This window comes from Sus scrofa, chromosome 3 (genome assembly GCF_000003025.6).
Source record: "Sus scrofa isolate TJ Tabasco breed Duroc chromosome 3, Sscrofa11.1, whole genome shotgun sequence".
Taxonomy (NCBI): domain Eukaryota; kingdom Metazoa; phylum Chordata; class Mammalia; order Artiodactyla; family Suidae; genus Sus; species Sus scrofa.
In genome coordinates, this window is record NC_010445.4 from 79,919,095 (window position 1) to 79,942,277 (window position 23,183).

General features: G+C 40.8%; 1 protein-coding gene across 1 annotated transcript; it reads left to right on the forward strand.

Moving 5' to 3' along the window:
• On the forward strand, nt 5,244-22,832 carry CCT4 (chaperonin containing TCP1 subunit 4). The gene is made up of 14 exons (XM_003125100.4): nt 5,244-5,713; nt 9,912-9,964; nt 10,666-10,755; nt 13,238-13,346; nt 13,928-14,070; nt 14,590-14,711; nt 15,072-15,204; nt 17,196-17,335; nt 19,016-19,112; nt 19,195-19,305; nt 19,387-19,517; nt 19,655-19,889; nt 21,408-21,521; nt 22,292-22,832. Exons 1-14 carry the CDS (start codon nt 5,587-5,589, stop codon nt 22,304-22,306), a joined length of 1,620 nt encoding a protein of 539 aa, XP_003125148.1. The 5' UTR covers nt 5,244-5,586; the 3' UTR covers nt 22,307-22,832.

Genomic DNA, 23,183 nt, shown 5'->3' on the forward strand with positions numbered 1-23,183 from the left:
CACTTTCCTCTTTTTTAATCTGTCTTGTATTGCAGAGCCCCAGCCAAGAACATAGAAGAGTAGAAGAAAAAAGATATTTTTTCTTCCCCTACAATACCAAGATGGAACCAAGAGTCTAGAGTAATAAACCTAGATTAGATAAGGTCATAGACATGGGGAGTTTACATGTAATGTAGCTTTTTTTTTTTTTGGCTGCACCTGCAGCTTATGAAAATTCCAAGGCCAGGGATTGAACCAGAGCCACAGCAGTGACCCAAGCTGCTTCAGTGACAATGCTGGATCCTTAACCTGCTTTACGAGAGAACTCCTGTAATACTGATACCTAACCATTGAGAAGTTACTGAAGGGTTTTAAGCAGAGCAGTAAACAACAAGATCATATCTGAGTTCTTAAGATTCTCTTTGTGGTAGCAGTGTGGCAATGAACTGAAGGAGCAGGAGAGGCCAAAGGCTAGACTATCACAGTAATCAAATAGATGATGATGTGGATCTGATCTAAGGCAGTTCCACCTAGGATGGAGAACATGAGATGTGTTTTTTACATAAAGGAGATAAGTTAGCAGGCTTTGGATGAGAGAAGAGAGGGAAGAGGGAAAGGAGTGACTCCCTGGGTTTCTGGTTTAGATGACTGAGTAGATGACGGTTTTCAGAGCATACAGGAGCTCATTTATTTGTGAGCTACCTCTCCCTGTATCTTGTATGTTATTTTATCCTTCAACAAACTGTGTTAATCAAAATAAGCTCTCATAGAAAGCATTTGGAATAAAACTGCCACAAAACAAAACTCTCATTTTGCATTTTAAAACAGTTTAATTCCAATTCAGGCTCAAAAATTTTAAATACAACTGACTTTGGAAAGATGCAAAATACATGCAGAAATCTAGTCTTGTTTTCCTTTTGAGTATCCAAACTTTTTTTTTTTTCCCACTCCCATGGCACGTGGGTAGAGGGAGTTCCCAGGCCAGGGATTGAAACAGCACCATGGCAGTAACCCAAGGCACTGCAGTGACAGCACTGGATACTTAAACCTACAATGCCGCAAATGAATTCCTCAAACATTTATTTCCCAGGCTAGGGGTGGAATTGGAACCACAGCTGCCAGCCTACACCATAGCCACAGCAACGAGGGATCCAAGCCGCATCTGTGACCTACACCACAGCTCATGGCAACACTGGATCCCCTACCCACTGAGGGAGGCCAGGGATGGAATCCACATCCTTGTGGATACTACTCAGATTCATTTCTGCTGCACCACTATGGCAACTCCCATTAAAAAAACAAACAAACAAAAAAACACACTCTCTTACAGAAAATATCACATACAAATTAAAAACAATAGTATAATGAGCTCCCATTTCCCCATCACCAACTCCAACACATAGGAACACATTGCCTATCTTCTTTCCTCTCTACTCCCACCCACTTCACCCTTCTTTTTTAATTTGGAAAATCCCAGATAGCATAAGTTTATCTGTAAATATTTCATTATGCTTCTCTAAAAAGATAAAGGCTCAAAAAAACCCCATAATGCATTATTCCATATTCCACATTAAAAAAAAAACTTTCTTAATAATCAATCATTGAATATCAATCAGTATTCAAATTTTAAATTGTCTTACAAACTTCGTATTTTTTAACTGTCTGAATATTTAAGTAGACGATTAGCCAGCCAAATGCAACTACATAGAGGTTTCTCTTCCATCTCATTGTTTTTATTTTCTTCCAATTTATTTGTAGGTCATTTGTCGTAATGAGTTTCCCACGATTTAGATTTTCCAAATTATATCCTCATGGAATCATTTTTTAAAAAATATATTCTTCTGGGTATGTCCTACAAATCTGTAAGTAGGTAGTTAGATCTAGGAACTTGATTAGATTTAGGTTTAGCTTGTTTCATGTTCCATCATGCACTATCTAGTGTCTGGATTTTTTTTGGGGTTTTTTTTTTTTTTTTTTTTTTTTTTTGGCTTTTCAGGGCCACACCCACGCATATGGAAGTTCTCAGGTTAAGGGTCAAATCAGAGGTGCAGCTGCCGGCCTACGCCACAGCCACAGCAATGCGGGATCTGAGCTGAGTCTGCCATCTACACCACAGCTCATGGCAGCACGGGATCCTTAACCCACTGAGCAAGGCCAGGGATCAAACTTGCATCCTAATGTATACTAGTCAGATTCATTTCCACTGTGCCACAACGGGCAATCCTGCTGCCTCTCTTTTTGTGTTGTGTCCCACTACATGCTGGACTTCTAAAACAGTCATCCATTTTGCCTACAAGTCGCAACTTTTATGGCTCTAGACAGTACCATAAGAATTAAATATTAGTTCATTTCTGTTTTTAGATAGAAAATCTGGGAGTTCCCGTCGTGGCGCAGTGGTTAACGAATCTGACTAGGAACCATGAGGTTGCAGGTTCGATCCCTGCCCTTGCTGAGTGGGTTAAGGATCCGGCGTTGCCGAGAGGTGTGGTGTAGGTTGCAGACGCGGTTCGGATGCTGCGTTGCTGTGGCTCTGGCGTAGGCTGGCAGCTACAGCTCCGATTCAACCCCTAGCCTGGGAACCTCCATGTGCTGCGGGAGTGGCCCAAGAAATGCAAAAAAATAAAAAAAAAAAGAAAAGAAAATCTGATTTCTTGATACTTATAATAGATCACAAAACTTCTAAGATTGTTAGCACTCCTTTTTGGTCTTTCTCTCATTTTCAGACAAAAATTTTATAATTGGGAGAGTTAGAAAGTAAAAAAAAAACATGAACTGGAGTTCCCGTCATGGCTCAGTGGTTAACGAATCCGATTAAGAACCATGAGGTTGCAGGTTCTATCCCTGGCCTTGCTCAGTGGGTTAAGGATCCAGCGTTGCCCGTGAGCTGTGGCGTAGGTCACAGACACAGCTTGGATCTGGCATTGCTACAGCTCCTATTCAATCCCTAGCCTGGGAAATTCCATATGCCGAGGGTACGGCCCTAAAAAGTGAAAAAAGTGAACTAGAAACCTTTCAGAGCAAATTAGAAAAAATCAAAATGTATTTAAGGAAAACAGGTTTCATGTTAACATTGTGAGCTGTAGTTCCCATTGTGGCACATTGGGTTAAGGTCCGGTGTTGCTGCAGCTGCGTGTCAGATTCAACCCCTGATCCAGGAATTTCCATATGCCACGGGTGTGACTGAAAAAAAAACAAAAATTGCAAGCTAAATTAAAAAAGAATGATCCTGGAGTTCCTGCTGTGGTGCAGCAGGTTAAGGATCCAATGGTATCTCTCTCTGCTCCTGCTTGGGTCACTGCTGAGGCTAGGGTTTGATTCTCGGCCCAGCACAGTAGGTTAAGGATCTGGCATTGCCACAGCTATGGGTCAGTAGCTAGGATTTGATCCCTTGGCCTAGGAACTTCCATATGCCGAGGGTGTGGTAAAAAATATACACATGTATCATACAACTCAATGTCAAAAAAACAACCTAATGAAAAAAAAATGAGTAGAAGACCTGAATAGACTCTTCCAAATAAAACGTACAAATGGCCAATAAGCACATGAAAATTGCTCTTTTTTTTTGCTTTTTAGGGCCACACCCTGGCGTGTGGAGGTTCCCCAGGCTAGGGGTCTAATCAGAGCTATAGCTGCCAGCCTATGCCACAGCTCATAGCAATGCAAGATCCTTAACGCACTGAGTAAGGCCAGGGATCAAACCTCCAACTCATAGTTCCTAGTCAAATTGTTTCTGCTGTGCCAGGACAGGAACTCTGAAAATTGCTCAACATTGCTAATCACCAGAGAAATGCAAATCAAAGCCACAAAGAGCTGTTAGAATGGCTAGCATCAAAGGTAACATAAAAAATATCGGCAGAAATGGTGGTGGTGGTGGCATGTAAACTGGTGCAGCCACGGTGGAAAACAGCACTAGAGGGTTCTCAAAAAAGTAAAAATAGAACCAACATATGACACAGCAATTCTACTCCTGGTCGTAAATATGAAGAAAATGAAAACACTAATTCCAAATGATACATGAATCCCAACGTTTGTAGCAGCATTATTTACAATAATCAAGATATGGAAGCAACCTAAATGCCAGTTAACAGACCAATGGATAAAGAAGATCTGGTATGTGTGCACAATGGAATACTATTCAGCCATAAGAAATGAAGTTCTGCTATTTGCAACAATATGGATGGACCTAGAGAATATGATGTTAAACGAAATAAAGAAAGATAAACAGTACACATTACCACTTACATGTCGAATGAAAAAAATAAAACAAGTGAATGAATATAACAAAATAGATTCACAGACACAGAGAAAAAACAGACTAGTGGTTACCTCTCGGGAGCAGCAAAATAACGGTAGGGGATTAAGAGGTACAAGCTGGCATGCGTAAAATTACCCAAAGGATATATTGCATAGCATAGGGATTACGGCCACTATTTTATGATAACTTTATTTATTTATTTTTGCCTTTTTAGGGCAGCACCCCAGGCATATGGAGGTTCCCAGGCTAGGGGTCAAAATACAGCTGTAGGAGCAGGCCTGTGCCACAGCCATAGCAAAACCAGACCCTAGCCACGTCTGCGAACTACACTACAGCTCGCTGCAAAGTCAGATCCTTAACCCGCTGAGCTAGGCCAAAGCCGCAACCTCATGGCTACTAGTTGGTTTCCACTGCAACACAACGGGGAATTCCGTATTCCCCATAATAACTTTTTTTTTTTTTTTTTTTTTTTTTGGTCTTCTCAGGGCCACACACGCGGCATATGGAGGTTCCCGGACTAGGCGTCCAATCCCATACTGGCCTACACCACAACCACAGCGGGATCCGAGCCACGTCTGCGACCTACACCACAGCTCACCGCAACGCCGAATCCTTACACTGAGCGAGGCCAGGGATCAAACCCGCCACCTCATGGTTCCTAGTCGGATTCGTTTCCGCTGCTCCATGACGGTAACTCCCTCATAATAACTTTAAATAAAAATTTTGAATCACTATGTTGTACACCTGAGACTAATACAATATTGCAAATCAACTATACCATAATCTAAAAAAGAAAAGAAAAACTGCCACTTCTGCCAAACCTTTCTTCCGACTCGCTTTCAAAATTAGTAAAAACAATAAAATACAGGTCTATTTCTACAAACACCCGCTCAGCCCCACCCACTCGGGCGTGACCCAGGCTACAACACCGCGCCGTCGTTGGGCCCAGCCTGAACTAACGGAAGGGCCCTCACCGCCGAGGAGGAGGGGGGAGTGGGCAGAAGTGGGTGTCCAAACACCTGCCTTTAAAATCGGAGGTGGTACTCTCTGCCTCCTGGGAGGCCACCCACCGGGCCCCTAGCTCCCGGCCTCCGAGCCAACAGACCCCCCCCCCCCCACTTCCGAGCTCCGCGGCGCGGTCCCCCGCACCCGGCGCACTTCGGGCAGCCTGTTACGTCACGCCGGCGCCGCGCCGCCAGGCAGGCTCCCTCCCCCATCTCCTCCTCTGCCCGGCGCCGCTTTCTGGAAGCTTCTTAAAGGCGGTGGGTGCTTTCCGTTAGTGCGCGGCTGGCCACCTAGAATCTTCATCCATCCGTCCATCTCGATCGTATTCAGACCCAACAGAGATTGCCATGCCTGAGAACGTGGCCCCCCGGAGCGGGCCGCCCGCCGGGGCTGCCAGCGGCCGCGGGAAGAGCGCCTATCAGGACCGTGATAAGCCGGCCCAGATCCGCTTCAGCAACATCTCCGCGGCCAAAGGTACAGCCTCCCGGCCTGAGCCGCGGCCTTCCCACGCGCTCTCACCCGGGTGTTGGGTGGGCATGGGATTTTCTGTTTCTTCAAATGATTCCCTCTGGGCCTCCCGTTGCGTAAGTTCAGTGCAGAGAATCTTCTCTGTTCTCAACCCATAATTCCCGACTCCGAGTATGGAGGCTTTTCCAGTTTGTCCCTGCTGCATCCTAGACGCCCATAGTCGTCCAGGGCTGTGCTTCATCATATTTCACAAAGCGGCCGAGGCCGGCAGGCAGCGGTCCACTGGTAGAATGTTGTTTGCACAGTACTTTTTATGTTTTCTTTTCCCTATTAAAGTACTGTTTAAATGAGCTTCTCCGCCCAGCCATTGACCGAGTTTGGGTAAACTCTCCGTGCCTTAAATTGGGGCGTGGCGGTCCCATTGTACTGGGTTCTGGGGAACCAACTGACCCGTCTTGTCAGAGAATAATTGTGAGGCGGCGTTGTGCTTTGCAAGTGCAACAGGCAGGTGGAGAAGAGCTGGGTCCATAGTGGAATTCGAGAAGCCTTTTTTCCATTCAGTTACGTTATTTCGTGGCTTTGTGACCTTTAATCTCTAAGGTTGCCCTACCTATACAATTAGGGAGGAGAAAGATTTTAAGAGGTGTGAGGATTAAGAGAAGCTGGGTTGAGATAGAAAAGACTGGAAGGAAAAAATGAGAGCAGAGGCTTAGAGTTTTTGACCATTATGTGCATTGTGTACAGTGGGTATTTTATTCGGGTTAGAGAGTAAGATGCCTGAAGAAATGAGAGGTGAAGAGTTACCCTGTGGCTCAGCGGAAACGAATCCGACTAGGAACCATGAGGTTGTGGATTTGATCCCTGGCCTCCTTCAGTGGGTTAAGGACCTTGCCTTGCTGTGAGCTGTATAGGTCGCAGATGCAGCTCGGATCCTACGTTGCTGTGGCATAGGCTAGCATCTGTGGCTGCAATTGGACCCCTAGACTGGGAACTTCCATATGCTGCGGGTGCAGCCATAAAAAGCAAAAAAGAAAAAAACGAGAGGTGAGATTTGAAAGGTAAAGTGAGGACAAATGTTGAAGGGGCCTGATGTCCTGGAAAGGGTTTAGTGTAATTCCAGCAGCTACAGATTGTTCTTCAATATGAGGTGACAGCTAACTTGGAGGGTCGCTGTTCTTCAATATGAGGTGACAGCTAACTTGGAGGGTCGCTGTGAGGATTACATAAGAAGGTATGTAAAGAGCCAGATATGTGAAGTACAGCCTTACATATATTTGAGGTTATCTGTCCCCGTGAGTGGGGGTGTGATGATGATTCTAAAAGAAACAGTTGCACTGGGGGTGGGGGTAGTGGAAAAGGAGGATAGGTTTTCATTTGGGCCTGCATGAGTTGGATAGTTAAGACTGACCAGGAGTTCCCGTCTTGGCTCAGTGGTTAATGAATCTGACTAGGAACCATGAAGTTGCAGGTTTGATCGCTGCCCTTGCTTAGTGGGTTAAATGGCGTTGCTGTGAGCTGTGGTGTAGGTCGAAGATGCGACTTGGATCCCCAGTGGCTGGGGCTGTGGCGTAAGCCAGCAGCTGCAGTTCTGATTCAGCCCCCAGCTGGGAACTTATATATGCTTCGGGAACGGCCCTAGAAAAGGCAAAAGACAAAAAGTTTAAAAAAAAAAAAAGACTGACCAGATGGGTATATTTAGGAATCATTTGGAAGTTGAGATGATTAACTGGAAATAAAAGTTGGTAGATAGGGAGTTCCCGTCGTGGCGCAGTGGTTAACGAATCCGACTAGGAACCATGAGGTTGCGGGTTCGGTCCCTGCCCTTGCTCAGTGGGTTAACGATCCGGCGTTGCCGTGCGCTGTGGTGTAGGTTGCAGACGTGGCTCGGATCCTGCGTTGCTGTGCCTCTGGCGTAGGCCGGTGGCTACAGCTCCGATTCAACCCCTGGCCTGGGAACCTCCATATGCCGCGGGAGCGGCCCAAGAAATAGCAACAACAACAACAAAAGACAAAAAGACAAAAAAAAAAAAAAAAAAAAAAAAAAAGTTGGTAGATAGTTATGTAGAGATCATAGTTAAAGCTTAGATTTATTATATTAGAAACAATATGTTAGATAAGTTCTGGGACCTTCTAGGGGTCAAAAACTATATAATATGATAGGTTTTGAACAAATAGGGAAGATATGAGATGTTACTTTGTCACCTTGGAAACATCATATACGAGAATTGAAACTGGACACAGGAGACATGCAGAAAGGAAACAAAGGCCACCTAAACTACCTATAAGCCTGACTTACCTTGCAGCACAAAGGGGCGCGATTAGTCCAAGTCAGGCACAGCCCTACAAACTGGTTGAGAAAACCTGCTGACAGATGCTTTTGGGGGGGGGTGTCTTTTTAGGGCCCCACCCGCGGCATGTGGAGGTTCCCAGACTAGGGGTCTAATTGGAGCTACAGCTGCTGGCCACAGCCACAGCTACAGCAATGCCAGATCCAAACCATGACTTTGACCTATACCGCAGGTCACAGCAACACTAGATCCTTAACCCACTGAGCAAGGCCAGGGATCAAACCCTCAACCCCATGGTTCCTAGTTGGATTTGTTTCCGTTGTGCCATGATGATGCATTTTTAATATAATTCATGGAACCGGTGTTTTCTAATTTCAGTAATAACCAAAAAGGTAGTAATAAGTAGCACTGATTGATGATATCAAAACCACACAGAGAAGTAGTGGTGGTAGTAGTTCCAATACTCTTCAGCAGGAGTCATTTAACAGATAATACTGTGTGGGACACAGCATGTTAAACCTTAGACATTTTCAGAGAAATAATTTGTCTAAAACATTTTTCTTTTCTTTTTTTTTAGGGCCACACCTGCAGCATGTGGAGCATCCCTGGCTAGGGGTTGAGCTACAGCTGCTGGCCTACACCACAGCAATATCAGATCTGAGCCACGTCTGCAACCTACACCACAGCTCACAGCAATGCCAGATCCTTAACCCACTGAGCAAGGCCAGGGATCGAACCCGAAACCTTCATGATTCCTAGTTGGATTCGTTTCCACTGTGCCACAATGGGAACTTCAAATATTGTTTACACAGTGTAGGGGAAGCATGCTAGTTGTGGAGTGTACAGAAATAAATGGGGCACTATCTTTGCCCTTTGTATATGGAGGTGAGAAAGAGGAAGGTTTAATCATGTGTCCTGGACTTGTCAAAGAAAAGAGGATCAGATATTGTTCATCAATTCCACTTTCTCTGAGGAAATGATAAGTGGTCTAATAAAATAGGAACATGGACAGATAATAAGATTAGATAACTTTGGAATGGTAGACTGTATGTCCAGAGATTTGGGGCCGGGGGGATTGTGTGGTTTTTGTTTGATTTGGTTTGGAAGTCAAAGGTGTCAAGTTTTGTTGTGTTTTGTTTTTGTTTTTGGTCTGTTTGCCATTTCTTGGGCTGCTACCGAGGCATGTGGAGGTTCCCAGGCTAGGGGTCGAATTGGAGCTGTAGCCGCCAGCCTACGCCAGAGCCACAGCAGGCAGAGCCACAGCAACGCAGTATCCGAGCTGCGTGTGGGACCTACACCAGAGCTCACCCCAATGTGGGATCCTTAACCCACTGAGCAAGGGCAGGGATCGAACCTGCAACCTCATGGTTCCTAGTCGGATTCATTAACCACTGAGCCATGACGGGAACTCCCAAAGATGTTTTGTTTTTGCCTGTGGGCCATCCATATACCAGCTTCACATTAGTGAACAAAAGCCTTTGTCCTCAGAAATTACATTATAGTTGGTGGAGGTACGGTGTAAACAAGTAAGTGAGTTGTATAGTGTGCTAGGAGGTCTAGCTTATGTTATGTTGCTCTTTGTTTTAAGAAATGGAGAAAATAATGTCTTTAATCACTGCATAACTAGATTATACCATTTTGATGTTTAAAGGAAGAGTAGATGAATCTTCAAAATTTATCCTGCCATATGCAGATTATGAATGCTGTTTAAGTGATTTTAGCAACAAAAGATGACGTGACATACAATTAAAAGAATAAAATAATTGGTCTCCAGTAGATTATTATTAGTTTATTTTCTTTAGAGGACACAAGTAAATTGTGTGCCATATTCAGATAAGGGCAAAATGATTATTTGAGAGTAGAAATGGTTTTCTATTTAAATAAAGAGTCTTAATTTCTTTTTTCTTCTTTTTCAGCTGTTGCTGATGCTATTAGAACTAGCCTTGGGCCAAAAGGAATGGATAAAATGGTAAAAAGCTGAATCATTATTATTACTTATTGAGTGCTACTGTTCATACTGCAGGGTCTCTATAGAAGGTTAAGATGTGTTGTTTAAAGTGTTACAAAGGCTTTGAGAGTTCAGAAACAGGTAGATTGGGATGAATAGAACCTAACTATAATTCATATGTTGTTTGTGACAGTGAGTCCTTTTTTTTCTTTTCTTTTTTTTTTTTTTTTTTTTTTTTTGTCTTTTTGTCTTTTCTGGGGCAGCACCTGCGGCATACGGAGCTTCCCAGGCTAGGGCTCTAATCTGAGCTGTAGCCACTGGCCTACGCCAGAGCCACAGCAACACCAGATCCAAGCCGAGTCTGCAACCTACACCACAGCTCATGGCAACGCCAGATCCTTAACGCACTGAGCGAGGCCAGGGATCGAACCCGCAACCTCATGGTTCCTAGTCGGATTCGTTTCCACTGCGCCACGAAGGTAACTCCTCAACTCTTTTAAGTAGGAAAAAAACCTCAGCTAGTTCACTTATAAAGTTGGACCATTACTGCATATTCTTAAGTCATTCTAAGGTAAAAGAAAACAATTTGAAACAAAGCACTATGCAAACATAAATTGATATTCAAGAAGTATTAAAATCAAAGCTTTTAGGGTCTCATGTTAATATTGGATAAAGAAAGCAGTATTTGAATTATAACTTTCTACAAAAACCAATCTTTGCAGATTCAGGATGGAAAAGGCGATGTGACCATTACAAATGATGGTGCCACCATTCTGAAACAAATGCAAGTGTTACATCCAGCAGCAAGAATGGTAAGTAAAAATTTTAGGTGAGGTCTTTTGGGTTGTTTTGTTGTTGTTGTTGTTGTTTGTTTTGTTTAAAATTCTTTGGCTGAGCCTGTGGCATGAGGAAGATCTCAGGCCACAGATTGAACCCATACCTCAGCAGTGACAATGCTGGATCCTTAACCTCCTGAGCCACCTGGGAACTCTAGTGAGGTTTTATTATTTTTTCCGTTATAGCTGGTTTACAGTGTTCTGTCAGTTTTCTACTCTATAGCAAAGTGACCCAGTCCCGCATACATGTATACATTTTTTTCTCACATTATTATGCTCCATCATAAGTAACTAGATATAGTTCCCAATGCTATACCGTAGGATCTAGTGAATTTTTTTTTTAGTGTACTGTTTGATATTTAGTAAACAGTTAAATTTGTTTTATCACATGATATTGTTTAAACACAATGGAAATTTTATCCTTTTTTATGCCAAACATGCATGTTTTGGGGATACATTATGCTTAGTATTATGTTCTTAGTTGCAAGTGACAATAAAACATGAATGTCTTGGCTGTAGCAATGTGCCACACATGGAGGAGGAAGAGATAAAAAAGCAAAATTGTTCAAGTTATTAGCTTAGTGATTGTTAGCTGGAAGAGAGTAAAATTATTGTATACAAAATAAATTTTGTGTTTAAACTTTAAGTTCATTTAAACTATTAAATAAAATTTAAATTTATTTTTGGAATTCCCGTCATGGCTCATCAGTTAAAGAACCCAACTAGCATCCATGAGGTCACGGGTTCGATTCCTGACCTCGCTCAGTGGGTTAAGGATCCAGCATTGCTCTGGCTCTGGCATAGGCCAGCAGCTCCAGCTCCAGTTGGACCCCTGTCCTGGGAACCTCCATATGCCATGGAAGCTGCCCTAAAGACACAAAAAGATCAAAAAAAATGAAGAAGAAAATAAGTTTATTTTCAAAAAGTTGGGGTGTTTTTGTGGGTTTTTTTTTTAATATTTGTTTGCTTTTTAGGGCCGCACAGTGTCATATGGAAGTTCCCAGGCTAGGAGTTGAATCTGAGCTATAGCTGCCAGCCTACACCACAGCAAAGCAGGATCCTAGCTGCGTCTGTGACCTACATAGCTCACGACAATGCCAGACCCTTAACCCACTGAGCGAGGCCAGGGATGGAACCTGCATCCTCATGGCTACTATTTGGTTTCATTACTGCTGAGCCATGACACGAAATCCTAAAAACAGGTTTTAATTCAACTGTGGATCATAATGATGATTCCAATGTCAAGTGAGAAGTCACTGTAGCAGCAAAAACAAATATTCTTTAGAAATTCCTCTTAAGGAGTTTCCATTGTGGCTCATTGGTAATAAACCCAACTAGTGTCCTAGTGAACTGTGGTATAGGTCACAGACACAACTTCCATTCAACCCCTAGCCTGGGAACTACTTTTTTTTTTTTCAAGATAAATTTATTTTATTTAACCCACTGAGCGAGTCCAGGGATCGAACACGCAACCTCATGGTTCCTACTCGGATTCGTTAACCACTGAGCCACGACAGGAACTCTAGAACTTCTGTATGCTCCGGGTGTGGCCCTAAAAAGACATGAAAAGAAAAAAAAATAAATTTATGTTAAAGTCCCTTTTGGAGTTTCCCACATGGCTCAGCAGAAATGACTAAGTCATTGAGGATATGGATTCAAACCCTGGCAGTCAGGGATCTGGTGTTGCTGTGAGCTTTGGTGTAGGTCACAGACCTGTTGCTGTAGTTGTAGCTTAGTTTTAGCCCCTAGCTTGGGAATTTCCATTTGCTGTGGATGAGGCCCTAAAAAGCAAAAAAAAAAAAATCTTAATTTGCATAATGCAGGGTCAGTTTAGATAAGCTTGGGGAAGGATTCCAAACTGACAGTCTCCTCTGAATGTTACATTTCATAACTTCTGAGTCTGCAAGTTATCCATTGTCCTTTTGAGTAGCTAGCTCAAGGAAAAAATTTACAAACTATAGTCTGGAATGGAAATCATAATAGAGCTACTTAGAGAAAAAATATATAAGAATTATGTGTGTCACAAATATATAGGTCAGTTTTATTGTCGTTTTTTTGTCTCTTTAGGGCCGCACCCTTGGCATTGGAAGTTCCCAGTCTAGGGGCTTAGGTATGGCCTAAGTCACAGCCACAGTGACTCCAGATCCTAGCTGAGTCTGTGCCCTATACCATAGCTCACAACACTGGATCCTTAACCCACTGAATGAGACTAGGGATCAAACCTGAACCTTCTAGTCAGATTCATTTCTGCTGAGTCATGATGGGAACTCTAGTAGGTCAGTTTTAAATGAAACCAAGGTGGACAGCAAATCAAAAGTCAAGTATATTGAATCTTACAGTGTTGATAATAAAGTTTTATATGTGAAACTGATGTGAAGGTCATTGAAGTTATATTTGAATTAGGTTTTACTGAGTTTTCATATTTCTGATTGAGCAACCTGATGTTCTGTTCACTTAGCTGGTGGAGCTGTCGAAGGCTCAGGATATAGAAGCAGGAGATGGCACCACTTCGGTGGTCATCATTGCTGGCTCTCTTTTAGATTCCTGTACGAAGCTTCTTCAGAAAGGTAGGTAAGAAGACTTGGAACATGCTTTATATTACTGAATAAAGGCAAGAAGTTGCTAAGTAATATCTGATTTAAAATTTAATTTGGAACAGCTAATTTTTAATCAGAAATTTTTAGATTAAATTTCACCGTATTATGTGAGTTAGAAAATGTTTTCTTTTTCTAGGTCTCCTTTTGAATGGAATTTGATAAAATTTAGGGTATAGATGAGAACTGTGATTTGGGATATAATATGGGTTCTTGATTTGGTAAATAATTTTTAGACGTAGTAGTGACTCTCTGGTCAATTATTCTACTTATGTAGATTTGTAGAGTTTTGAAAAGTATGAAATTGGTTTTAGTCTCAAATATCACATGAGTATGTAACTAATCTATACCAAATTAAATGGAAGTAAATTATTAGGACTATTTGTGATTAAGGTTATAAAAGCCATTATGTTTATAACTGAAGCCTAAATTATAGTTTTAAATAATTGAGAATTTTACTGCTTTGAAATGTTAATGAATAGAGAAATTTTAAGTCATGTCAAATATGAAATTTGTCTGTTACAATTAAATAAGTGGTCCTTCATAAATGGCAGGGATTCATCCAACCATCATTTCTGAGTCATTCCAGAAGGCTCTGGAAAAGGGTATTGAAATCTTGACTGACATGTCTCGACCTGTGGAACTTAGTGACAGAGATACCTTGTTGAATAGTGCCACCACGTCGTTGAACTCAAAGGTGAGACCAGCACTGAAAGATCATAGTAAAATTATAATTTAAGGTTCATTAAGAATTACATACAAATCTTATGCTGTGGTTATTGATGCTGGACAGTTTATAAATGTTATTTCTCAAGAGTGACCATGTTACTAAACTAATTTTCTATAGGATTATGAGTAATCTGGTTAGTCCTGAGTACTGAGTACCATATTAATAAGAGAGAAATGCAAGTTTTCTTTGTTCTTTTTTTTTCTGGCCATGGCATGCAGGAATTCCCCAGCCAGAGATCTGACATGAGCCACAGCAGTGACAACACCGAATTCTTAACCATTCCCCGCCCCCAGGGAATTGAGAGCATATATTTTTAATTTTGTATCCTGGTTTCAGCAAACCTGAATAGAAAAGACAGTTTATATAGAATGTTTTCTCTTATGCTCTCCCAAAAGTGATTGAGATTACTTCTCGAATATTTTTATCATTATAAAGTAATAGGGCTTTTTCTGTTGTGACACTGATTCTGTTTTTTAATAATTCTAGGTTGTGTCTCAGTATTCAAGTCTCCTTTCTCCAATGAGTGTAAATGCAGTGATGAAAGTGATTGACCCAGCCACAGCTACTAGTGTAGATCTTAGAGATATTAAAATAGTTAAGAAACTTGGGTAAGTATCTCTCATTACAGCTTTAATTAATAGAAATCGATTTCGAAAGTAATATTGGTTGTTGGCAAAAATAAGTTAAATGGAAACCACCTAGAAAGTCACAAAAGTTTGGTTTTTGTTTGCATAGCAATTTGTATTAATGTGGGAATCTCAAGAATTTATTTACATTCCTAATGATGGCAGGGCAGTGTGGTTCAGGAATGGGCACTAGAAATGTGAATGAGGCTAAAGCACATTTTAATCACTGATAATTAAATTACTGATGATTTTTAAGGTGTTCTACTAAACTTGCAGATTTCCTCCCTCTTAATTATCTCATTTCCTTCTTCTTTTTTTTTTTTTTTTTTTTTTTTCTTTAAGTGGGACAATCGATGACTGTGAGTTGGTAGAAGGTCTGGTTCTTACTCAGAAAGTGGCAAATTCTGGCATAACCAGAGTTGAAAAGGCTAAGATTGGGCTTATTCAGTTCTGCTTATCTGCTCCTAAAACAGATGTAAGTAAAACTAAATGAAATGGTTGCTTGTGTGTTTGGCTAATACTGAAAACTTGCTCATTATTATAAAAATAGAAAATGCTGATACTAGTGATAAAAAGCATGGCTCTAAAAAGAATTAGTAAAGTTGAGACAAAAGTAGAAAATATTGGATGCCATATATGATAAATGTATAACCTAAATTGATTGTTTATTGAAATTGAACATCAGCTTTACACAAGAAGACAGCTTAAGTGGGGTTATTTTTTTGTTTATTTGGTTTTATTTGTTTGTATGTTTTTATTTGCCCCAACCATGGCATATGGAAGTTCCCAGGCCAGGTATCAAACCCATGCCACAGCAGTGACAACACTGGATCCTTAACCTGCTGAGCCACAAGGGAATTCTGATGGGATTATTTGTTGTTGTTGTTGTTGTCGGGGTTTTGTTTTGTTTTTTGTGGGGTTGTTTTTTTTTTTTTTTTTTTTTTTTTTTGTCCTTTTAGGGCCACACATTCGGCATATGGAGGTTCCCAGGCTAGGGGTTGAATCGGAACTACAGCTGCCAGCCTACACCACAGCCACAGCAATACCAGATTCGAGCCGTGTTAGATTCATTTCCGCTGCATCATGACGGGAACTTCTGATGGGGATATCTTTTCAAGTGCCGTTCCTGGAGTTCTTGTTGGGGCTCAGCAGTAAGGTACCCGACTAGAAGCCATGAGGTTTCGGGTTCCATCCCTGGCCTCACTCAGTGGATTAAGGATCCAGCATTGCCGGGAGCCATGTAGATCACAGACACGGTTCGGATCCCGAGTTGCTGTGGCTGTAGTGTAGGCTGGCAGCTGTAGCTCAGATTTGACCCCTAGCCTGGGAACTTTCATATGCCATGGGTGTGGCCCTCAAAAGACCAAAAAAAACCCAAAATACCATTCCCAAAAGGTGTGGTTGATTTTTGTCACCTCACTCAGATTTTTTCTCGTTGAACATATATGTTGGCATACAGGTTTTCTGTTGTCATTTGTTAACCAAATTTTAACCCTTATAAAAACTGATGTTTTTTTTTTAGGTCTTTAATATAAACTATATTTGTCCTTGGTACTTTGTTTCAGCGTGTCAATTTTTTTTTTTTTTTTTTTGGTCTTTTGAGGGCTGCACCCTTGGCATACGAAGGTTCCCCGGCTAGGGGTCGAACTGGAGCTGTAGCTGCGGGCCTACACCACAGCCATAGCAATTCAGAATCCAAGCCACATCTTCGACCTGCACCACAGCTCACTACAACGCCAGACCCCTAACCCACTGAGCAAGGCCAGGGATAACTTGCGTCCTCATGTATACTTGTCAGATTTGTTTCCTTTGAGCCGTGATAGGAACTCCCCATCAAATTTTTGTTTTTTTAACAAGCTATGGCTTGTGTAAAAAGGATGCGATTGAAATAATTTTAGCAATAAATTTGTATGAAAAGAATTGACATGAAATTGATCTTTTTTTTTGTTTGTTTGTTTGTTTTTGCTTTTTAGGGCTGAACCCAGCATATGTAAGTTCCCAGGCTAGGGGTTGAAGCAGAGCTATAGCTGCCGGCCTATGCCACAGCCACAGCAACATGGGATCTGAGCTATGCCTACAACCTGCACCACAGCTTACAGCAATGCTGGATCCTTAACCCACTGAGTGGGCCAGGGATCAAACCTGCATCGTCATGGATACTAGTTGGATTTGTTCCCACTGAGCCACTACAGGAACTCCTGGATAATCATTTTCATGTTTTATGATTATCAAAAAATGTGCTTATAAAAAATAAAAATAAGACAGCAAAGTGTGTAGATGAAGGTAAAAAACCTAAATTGTTTGCTGTATATTTACTTTCTTAGACTCTGTGTGTGTCTAAGTAGTTTCTTGTTTGGTATGGTTTTGGTCGAATTTATACTTTACATAGTATGTTTTCATCGAAAGTCTCATTTTTTTGCTTAAAAACTTTTAAAATGCAAATTATTAATGTATTTTCCCAAACAGATGGACAATCAAATAGTAGTTTCTGACTATGTCCAGATGGATCGAGTGCTACGAGAGGAGAGAGCCTATATTCTGAATTTAGTGAAACAAATTAAAAAAACAGGTTGTAATGTTCTTCTCATACAGAAGTCTATTCTAAGGTATGGGGCTATTTATTTTGTTCACTTCTTAATGATAATTGATGTTGGATCCCTTCTAGCAATTTTTTTTTTTTTTTTTAATGGCCGCACACGCCGCACATGGAAGTTTCCAGGCTAGGTAGAATTGGAGCTGCAGCCAAGGCCTATGCCACAGCTACAGCAACACTGGATCTGAGTCACATCTGTGACCTATAGTGCAGCCCCAGATCCTTAACCCACTGAGTGAGGCCAGGGATTGAACCTGCATCCTCCCGGACACTGTCTTTAACCCGCTAAGCCACAGTGGAAACTCCCCTTTTAGCAATTTTTTAAAGAAACATTGGAGGTGGGTAAAGTACTTGAAATCTGAAATGCATCTTCATTATTAGGGCATTATTGTATTTTGACTAATGATCTAAAGTGAATTCTTTTCCCGTTGTGATAATTTAAATGTGGGATATATTATTTTTCTGGCCCAACACTCTTAATATCAAGAAAAAGCTAACTTTAGGGAGTTGCCTCTGTGGCACAGCATGTAAAGGATTCGGTGGTGTCTCTGGTGGCATGGGTTCAGTCCCTGCCTTGGGAACCTCCCTGTGCCACAGGTGCAGCCAAAATAGTCTAACTTAAGTCTAAAATTAATTAGTTAGGAGTTCCCGTCGTGGCGCAGTGGTTAACGAATCCGACTAGGAACCATGAGGTTGCGGGTTCGGTCCCTGCCCTTGCTCAGTGGGTTAACGATCCGGCGTTGCCGTGAGCTGTGGTGTAGGTTGCAGACGCTGCTGGGATCCCGAGTTGCTGTGGCTCTGGTGTAGGCCGGTGGCTACGGCTCCGATTCAACCCCTAACCTGGGAACCTCCATATGCTGCGGAAGCGGCCCAAGAAATAGCAACAACAACAAAAGACAAAAAAGACAAAAAAAAATAATAATAATAAAATTAATTAGTTAAAATTTTAGAGGCTTTTATTTAAAGGTCCATTTCAATAGTTTTGCTTGAAATTTTAGAATTTCTTTTGGTGGGAATGCTGGAATCCGTGGAGTAAAAGAATTCTCCCAAGTTTAAACTGATCCCTTTTATTGTTGATTTTCAATGTGTTCTTCTAATGAGTGGGCACATTCTCAGGTATCTTAATACATTATGCCAGAAAGTACTGTGGATGCTCTTGATACAGAAACGTTAGTAAAGAGTTGAATACCTTCTAATCCCAAGTTATGTAATAGCGAGTAACCTTGAGTAAATTGTTCTCAAAACTCGGTTCACTTATCTGTAAAACAAGGATAGTACTATCCACCCTTCCAATATCATAGTGTTGTCAGGAGGATCACTCCAGATAATTTCTATAAAAGTGTGAATTTGTAGAGTCTTAAATTAATCATACTTAATTCTAAATTCGTGAGGTATCAATAGTTAATTACCAGAGATATACTCATTTACTATTAAGAAAAACATTGACATGATTGTCTTACTGTGCTTTACTATCTTTTATAGTGTCATTGGGATACATTTTAAATATTATCCTTTAAAAATCTTAGTCAAGAATTTTGAGTTAATAAATTTGTTAAAGCATCTTTTTTTCACAAATAATTTGTTAAATACTTGACCATTTAAACAAAGTAAAACTGTGAAAACCTAAAAAAGGAGTTGAACAGCAACTTTTTTTTAACCTAGTATTGACATTATCACTGATTTTGTATTTTAGAGATGCTCTTAGTGATCTTGCATTACATTTCCTGAACAAAATGAAGATTATGGTGGTTAAGGATATTGAAAGAGAAGACATTGAATTCATTTGTAAGGTAAAACATTTTTAATGTAATAATGTGTGAAGATGTTCACTATTCAGATGTCTCAATTTGTGGATTTGACTATTTTCCCCAGACTATTGGAACCAAACCAGTTGCTCATATTGACCAGTTCACTGCTGACATGCTGGGATCAGCTGAGTTGGCTGAGGAGGTCAACTTAAATGGTTCTGGCAAAATGCTTAAGGTAACAATATTATAGCTAAACTTTTGTTTGGGTTTTTGTTTATTTTAATCTTTCAAATACCTAAGAGTTTGTTCACTAAAGATTACAGGCTGTGCAAGCCCTGGAAAAACAGTTACAATTGTTGTTCGTGGGTCTAACAAATTGGTGATTGAAGAAGCTGAGCGTTCTATTCATGATGCCTTGTGTGTTATTCGCTGTTTGGTGAAGAAGAGGTAATATTAAATTACTAAGTAACATCTTGAACATAAAAATTTAATGTATTTTGATTATTGAAGTATAAATACTAAATTATTTGAAAAATCACATTCTGTTGGATAAGTTAAACTAAAAATATATTTGTGAATTTCAGAGCTCTTATTGCAGGAGGCGGTGCTCCAGAAATAGAGTTGGCCCTACGGTTAACTGAATACTCACGAACATTGAGTGGTATGGAATCCTACTGCGTTCGTGCTTTTGCAGATGCCATGGAGGTCATTCCATCTACACTAGCTGAAAATGCTGGCCTGAATCCCATTTCTACAGTAACAGAACTAAGAAACCGGCATGCCCAAGGTGAAAAAACTACAGGCATCAATGTCCGAAAGGTAGTAATTTAATCTTAAATTCCTGTAGAAAATGTTGATTACAGTATTAAAAGCTTCATAATTGTCTATTGAATGAAAGGCTTTGTAATTAAAAGTAGAGTAACCTTGGATTTAAATATAAGACCTTCAGGTTAATGTATGCTATGAAGAATGAAGATGCCCTAGTGAGAAGTATTATTTGTTCATTAACTCTGCCATTTAATGATTGTGCAAATTTAGCAAGTTACTTAGTATGTGCTTCAGTTTCCTCATTTGTGAAAGCAGGGGGTATTAATAATTCCCATATAGGCCTGTGAGGATTAAATGGATTACTAATTAGAAAGTTCTTACAAAGATGCCTGGTGTGTAGTAAACAGTATGTATTAATTATTGGTGCTGTGATGAGCAGGAGTCTAGTGTAGTTGTATAAGGTAAACACACAGAACAGTAATACTCTCCCCTTGGGTATTAATGTTTTATTAGTGTCTCCTTTTATTGAGTCAGATAATATGTAATGGAAATTAACAATCCAAAATATTTTTTGAATAGTTGGAGTACTCCAAAGGAGGGCATTACTTAATTAGGGAAAGTTTCATGAAGCTGCAGCCTTGGTTGGTAGATGAGAAAATTTCAGATGGGAAAGCAGTGGTTTACTAGTAAGAGGGACCACTAAGTTAATGTGTTTTGTCTAGAGCAGAGGTTATATGTTGGCTTAAAGGTTGGAAAGAGCAGATTAAAGCTAGAATGAGGAATCCCTGTTTTAAAGAGGGAATGTTGGAGACAGGATTGCCTATTATGACTGTCAGTAGTCATGCTGGGATAAAGGTGACTAGGATAGTGGCAATCATTTAAAAGTGGCAAATGAGGGCGTTTTCTTTGGCATAGCAGGTTAAGGATTCAGCCTTGTCACTAGTAGCTTGGGTTGCTGCTGTGGTACAGGTTTGATCCCTGGCCTAGGAACTTCCACATGCCACACATGTGGCCAAAAAATAAAAGTGGGAAATGAGGGAGATATAAAAGGCAGGTTAGACTAGACTTTGCCAAATTCAAAATTAGGAGTCAGAAGTGATAAATCTTATAACTTTTAAAAACTAAAGTATAGTTGATTTACAGTGTTGTGTTGGTTTCAACTATAGAGCAAGAAAAAAAAAATTCTTTTTTTTTGGCCATACCTCCCAGCATATGGAAGTTCCTGGGCTAGGGATCAAATCCACACCACAGCAGCAACCCAAGCCGCTACAGTGACACCACCAGATTCCTAACCTGATGTGCCACTTGAGAATCCCCAGGATATTTTTAAATAAATACACTTAACAAGGAATTGTTTAGGAGTCAAGATTAGGGTAATCCAGCATTAATTCAGTTTTTCCAGATTTTAATTGAACTACAGTTGTGTAAAGAAGAGCTTAGTAGAGAGTATCTTACCTTTGAATAGACTGAAAGAAACTTAAGTTTGAAAGGCCTTGAGGCATACTGGTAACTGTGTAGTTGGTAAAGGTATCATTATAAATACTAAAAGCAATGTGTACTGGTTTGCAGGGTGGTATTTCCAACATATTGGAGGAAATGGTTGTCCAGCCTCTGTTGGTTTCAGTCAGTGCGCTAACTCTAGCAACTGAAACTGTCCGGAGCATTCTGAAAATTGATGATGTGGTACGTATATGTAGGTTGTGAATTTTTCTGCAAGGTCAAAATAAGCTGCCCTTTTTTTTTTTTTTTCTTTTTTTGGCTCTTCACGGCCATACCCGCAGCATATGGAGGTTCCCAGGGTAGGGGTCAAATCGGAACTATAGCTGCCGGCCTACATCACAGCCATAGCAACATAGGATCCAAGCCGAGTCTGTGACCTACACCACAGCTCGCAGCAATGCCAGATCCTTGACCCACTGGGTGAGACCAGGGATCGAACCTGCAACCTCATGGTTCCTAGTTGGATTCATTTCCTCTTTTCCATGACGGGAACTCCAAAAATAAGCATATTTTTGCAGAGTTGGGATGGGGGCAGTAACTGCTTGTTTGCTGGTCATCAGGGCTAAAAAGAAGTTCATAATTGAGTGTTTGCTTGCCTATAAAAATAGGAAGATTTGGGAGCTCCTATTGTGGCTCATCAAGTTATGAACCTGACTAGTATCCACGAGGATGCATGTGGGTTTGATCCCTCGTTCTGCGAAGTGGGTTAAGGAACTGGCGTTGCTGTGAGATGTAGTTTAGGTTGCAGAAGCAGCTCACGTGGGGATTGCTCCAGCTGTGGTGTAGGCCAGCAGCTGCAGCTTGGATTCGACCCCCTAGCCTGGGAACTTCCATATGCTGCAGGTGTGGCCCTAAGAAGAAAGAAATAGAGATTTGGATAATTGCCTTAAACATCTTCCATTCTTAAAATTCTGTCACTACGGGTTTTGAAACTTAAGTTTCTCTCTTTTCAGGTAAATACTCGGTAATCTGGCTGACTGGCCAGTGCATCTGGAGTAGAAGAGCATCTTGGCATTCCTTGTTGTTTGGAAAATTGTTTCTTTTATGGATTTCTGGGCCTGGTCTTCCAGTTGGCATTTACTTTGAAATTGTATTGACACAACTTGATGAAAATATTAAATACTTGGTTTCAAAAGGCAGATTAATTTATTGCCATCCACCCTGCTTTATCCCCTCTCCCCACAATATTCGTATTATTTCTGATGCTCTTGAAAAACCTATGTAAGAAGGGGGGGCGGAAAGAGTTCACACTTACCTGCTATCTTAAGGGCTTAATCCTGGGTACTTTTTTCAGTTTGTGTATGTTTTTTAATGGAAGTAAATCGCCCAACCCTGATAACTCCCCATTTACAGGTATATGTGCTGTTAGAAAATTTAACAGAATAGAAAAAGTGAACGATGAGAAGTTCGTCATCCTGATCCTTTTCTTTGAGAACAACCATTGTTAATTGGAATCTCTTCAAAAAATAAAAACGCATGCATATATGTAGCAGATTTTAATTGTACAAAGAGTTCTCCTAACTAGTAAGTCTTTTCAGTGGTTTATGAAACGTCTTTATTGCATCTACCCTGATCAATAAGCATTGTCTCGCACCAGGAGTAGTGTAAAATCTAACTTAGGTCTGTCCTTGCCTTAGCCACCTTTCAGTCAGTTCTGCACACACTGTAGTTATCTTTTTAAATTTGTCAGACACTCCTCTTTATAAAAGCTTTCCTGGCTTCTGATTGCCTTTGGATAAAAGCCAGACCTTTAAGGTGGACTGTAACTTGGACCTACAAAATCTGGTTATCACACTCACCATCTTTCATGTGTCATTTCACATGTGTTAGAAAAGAAGCTGGGAA

What these genes read in the sequence shown, in the direction of transcription:
- CCT4 (XM_003125100.4), top strand. Translation starts at nt 5,587, where the DNA reads ATGCCTGAGAACGTGGCCCCCCGGAGCGGGCCGCCCGCCGGGGCTGCC. An exon ending in CAACATCTCCGCGGCCAAAG is followed by an intron (nt 5,714 to 9,911) that starts GTACAGCCTCCC and finishes CTTCTTTTTCAG; the next exon opens with CTGTTGCTGATGCTATTAGA. An exon ending in CAAAAGGAATGGATAAAATG is followed by an intron (nt 9,965 to 10,665) that starts GTAAAAAGCTGA and finishes CAATCTTTGCAG; the next exon opens with ATTCAGGATGGAAAAGGCGA.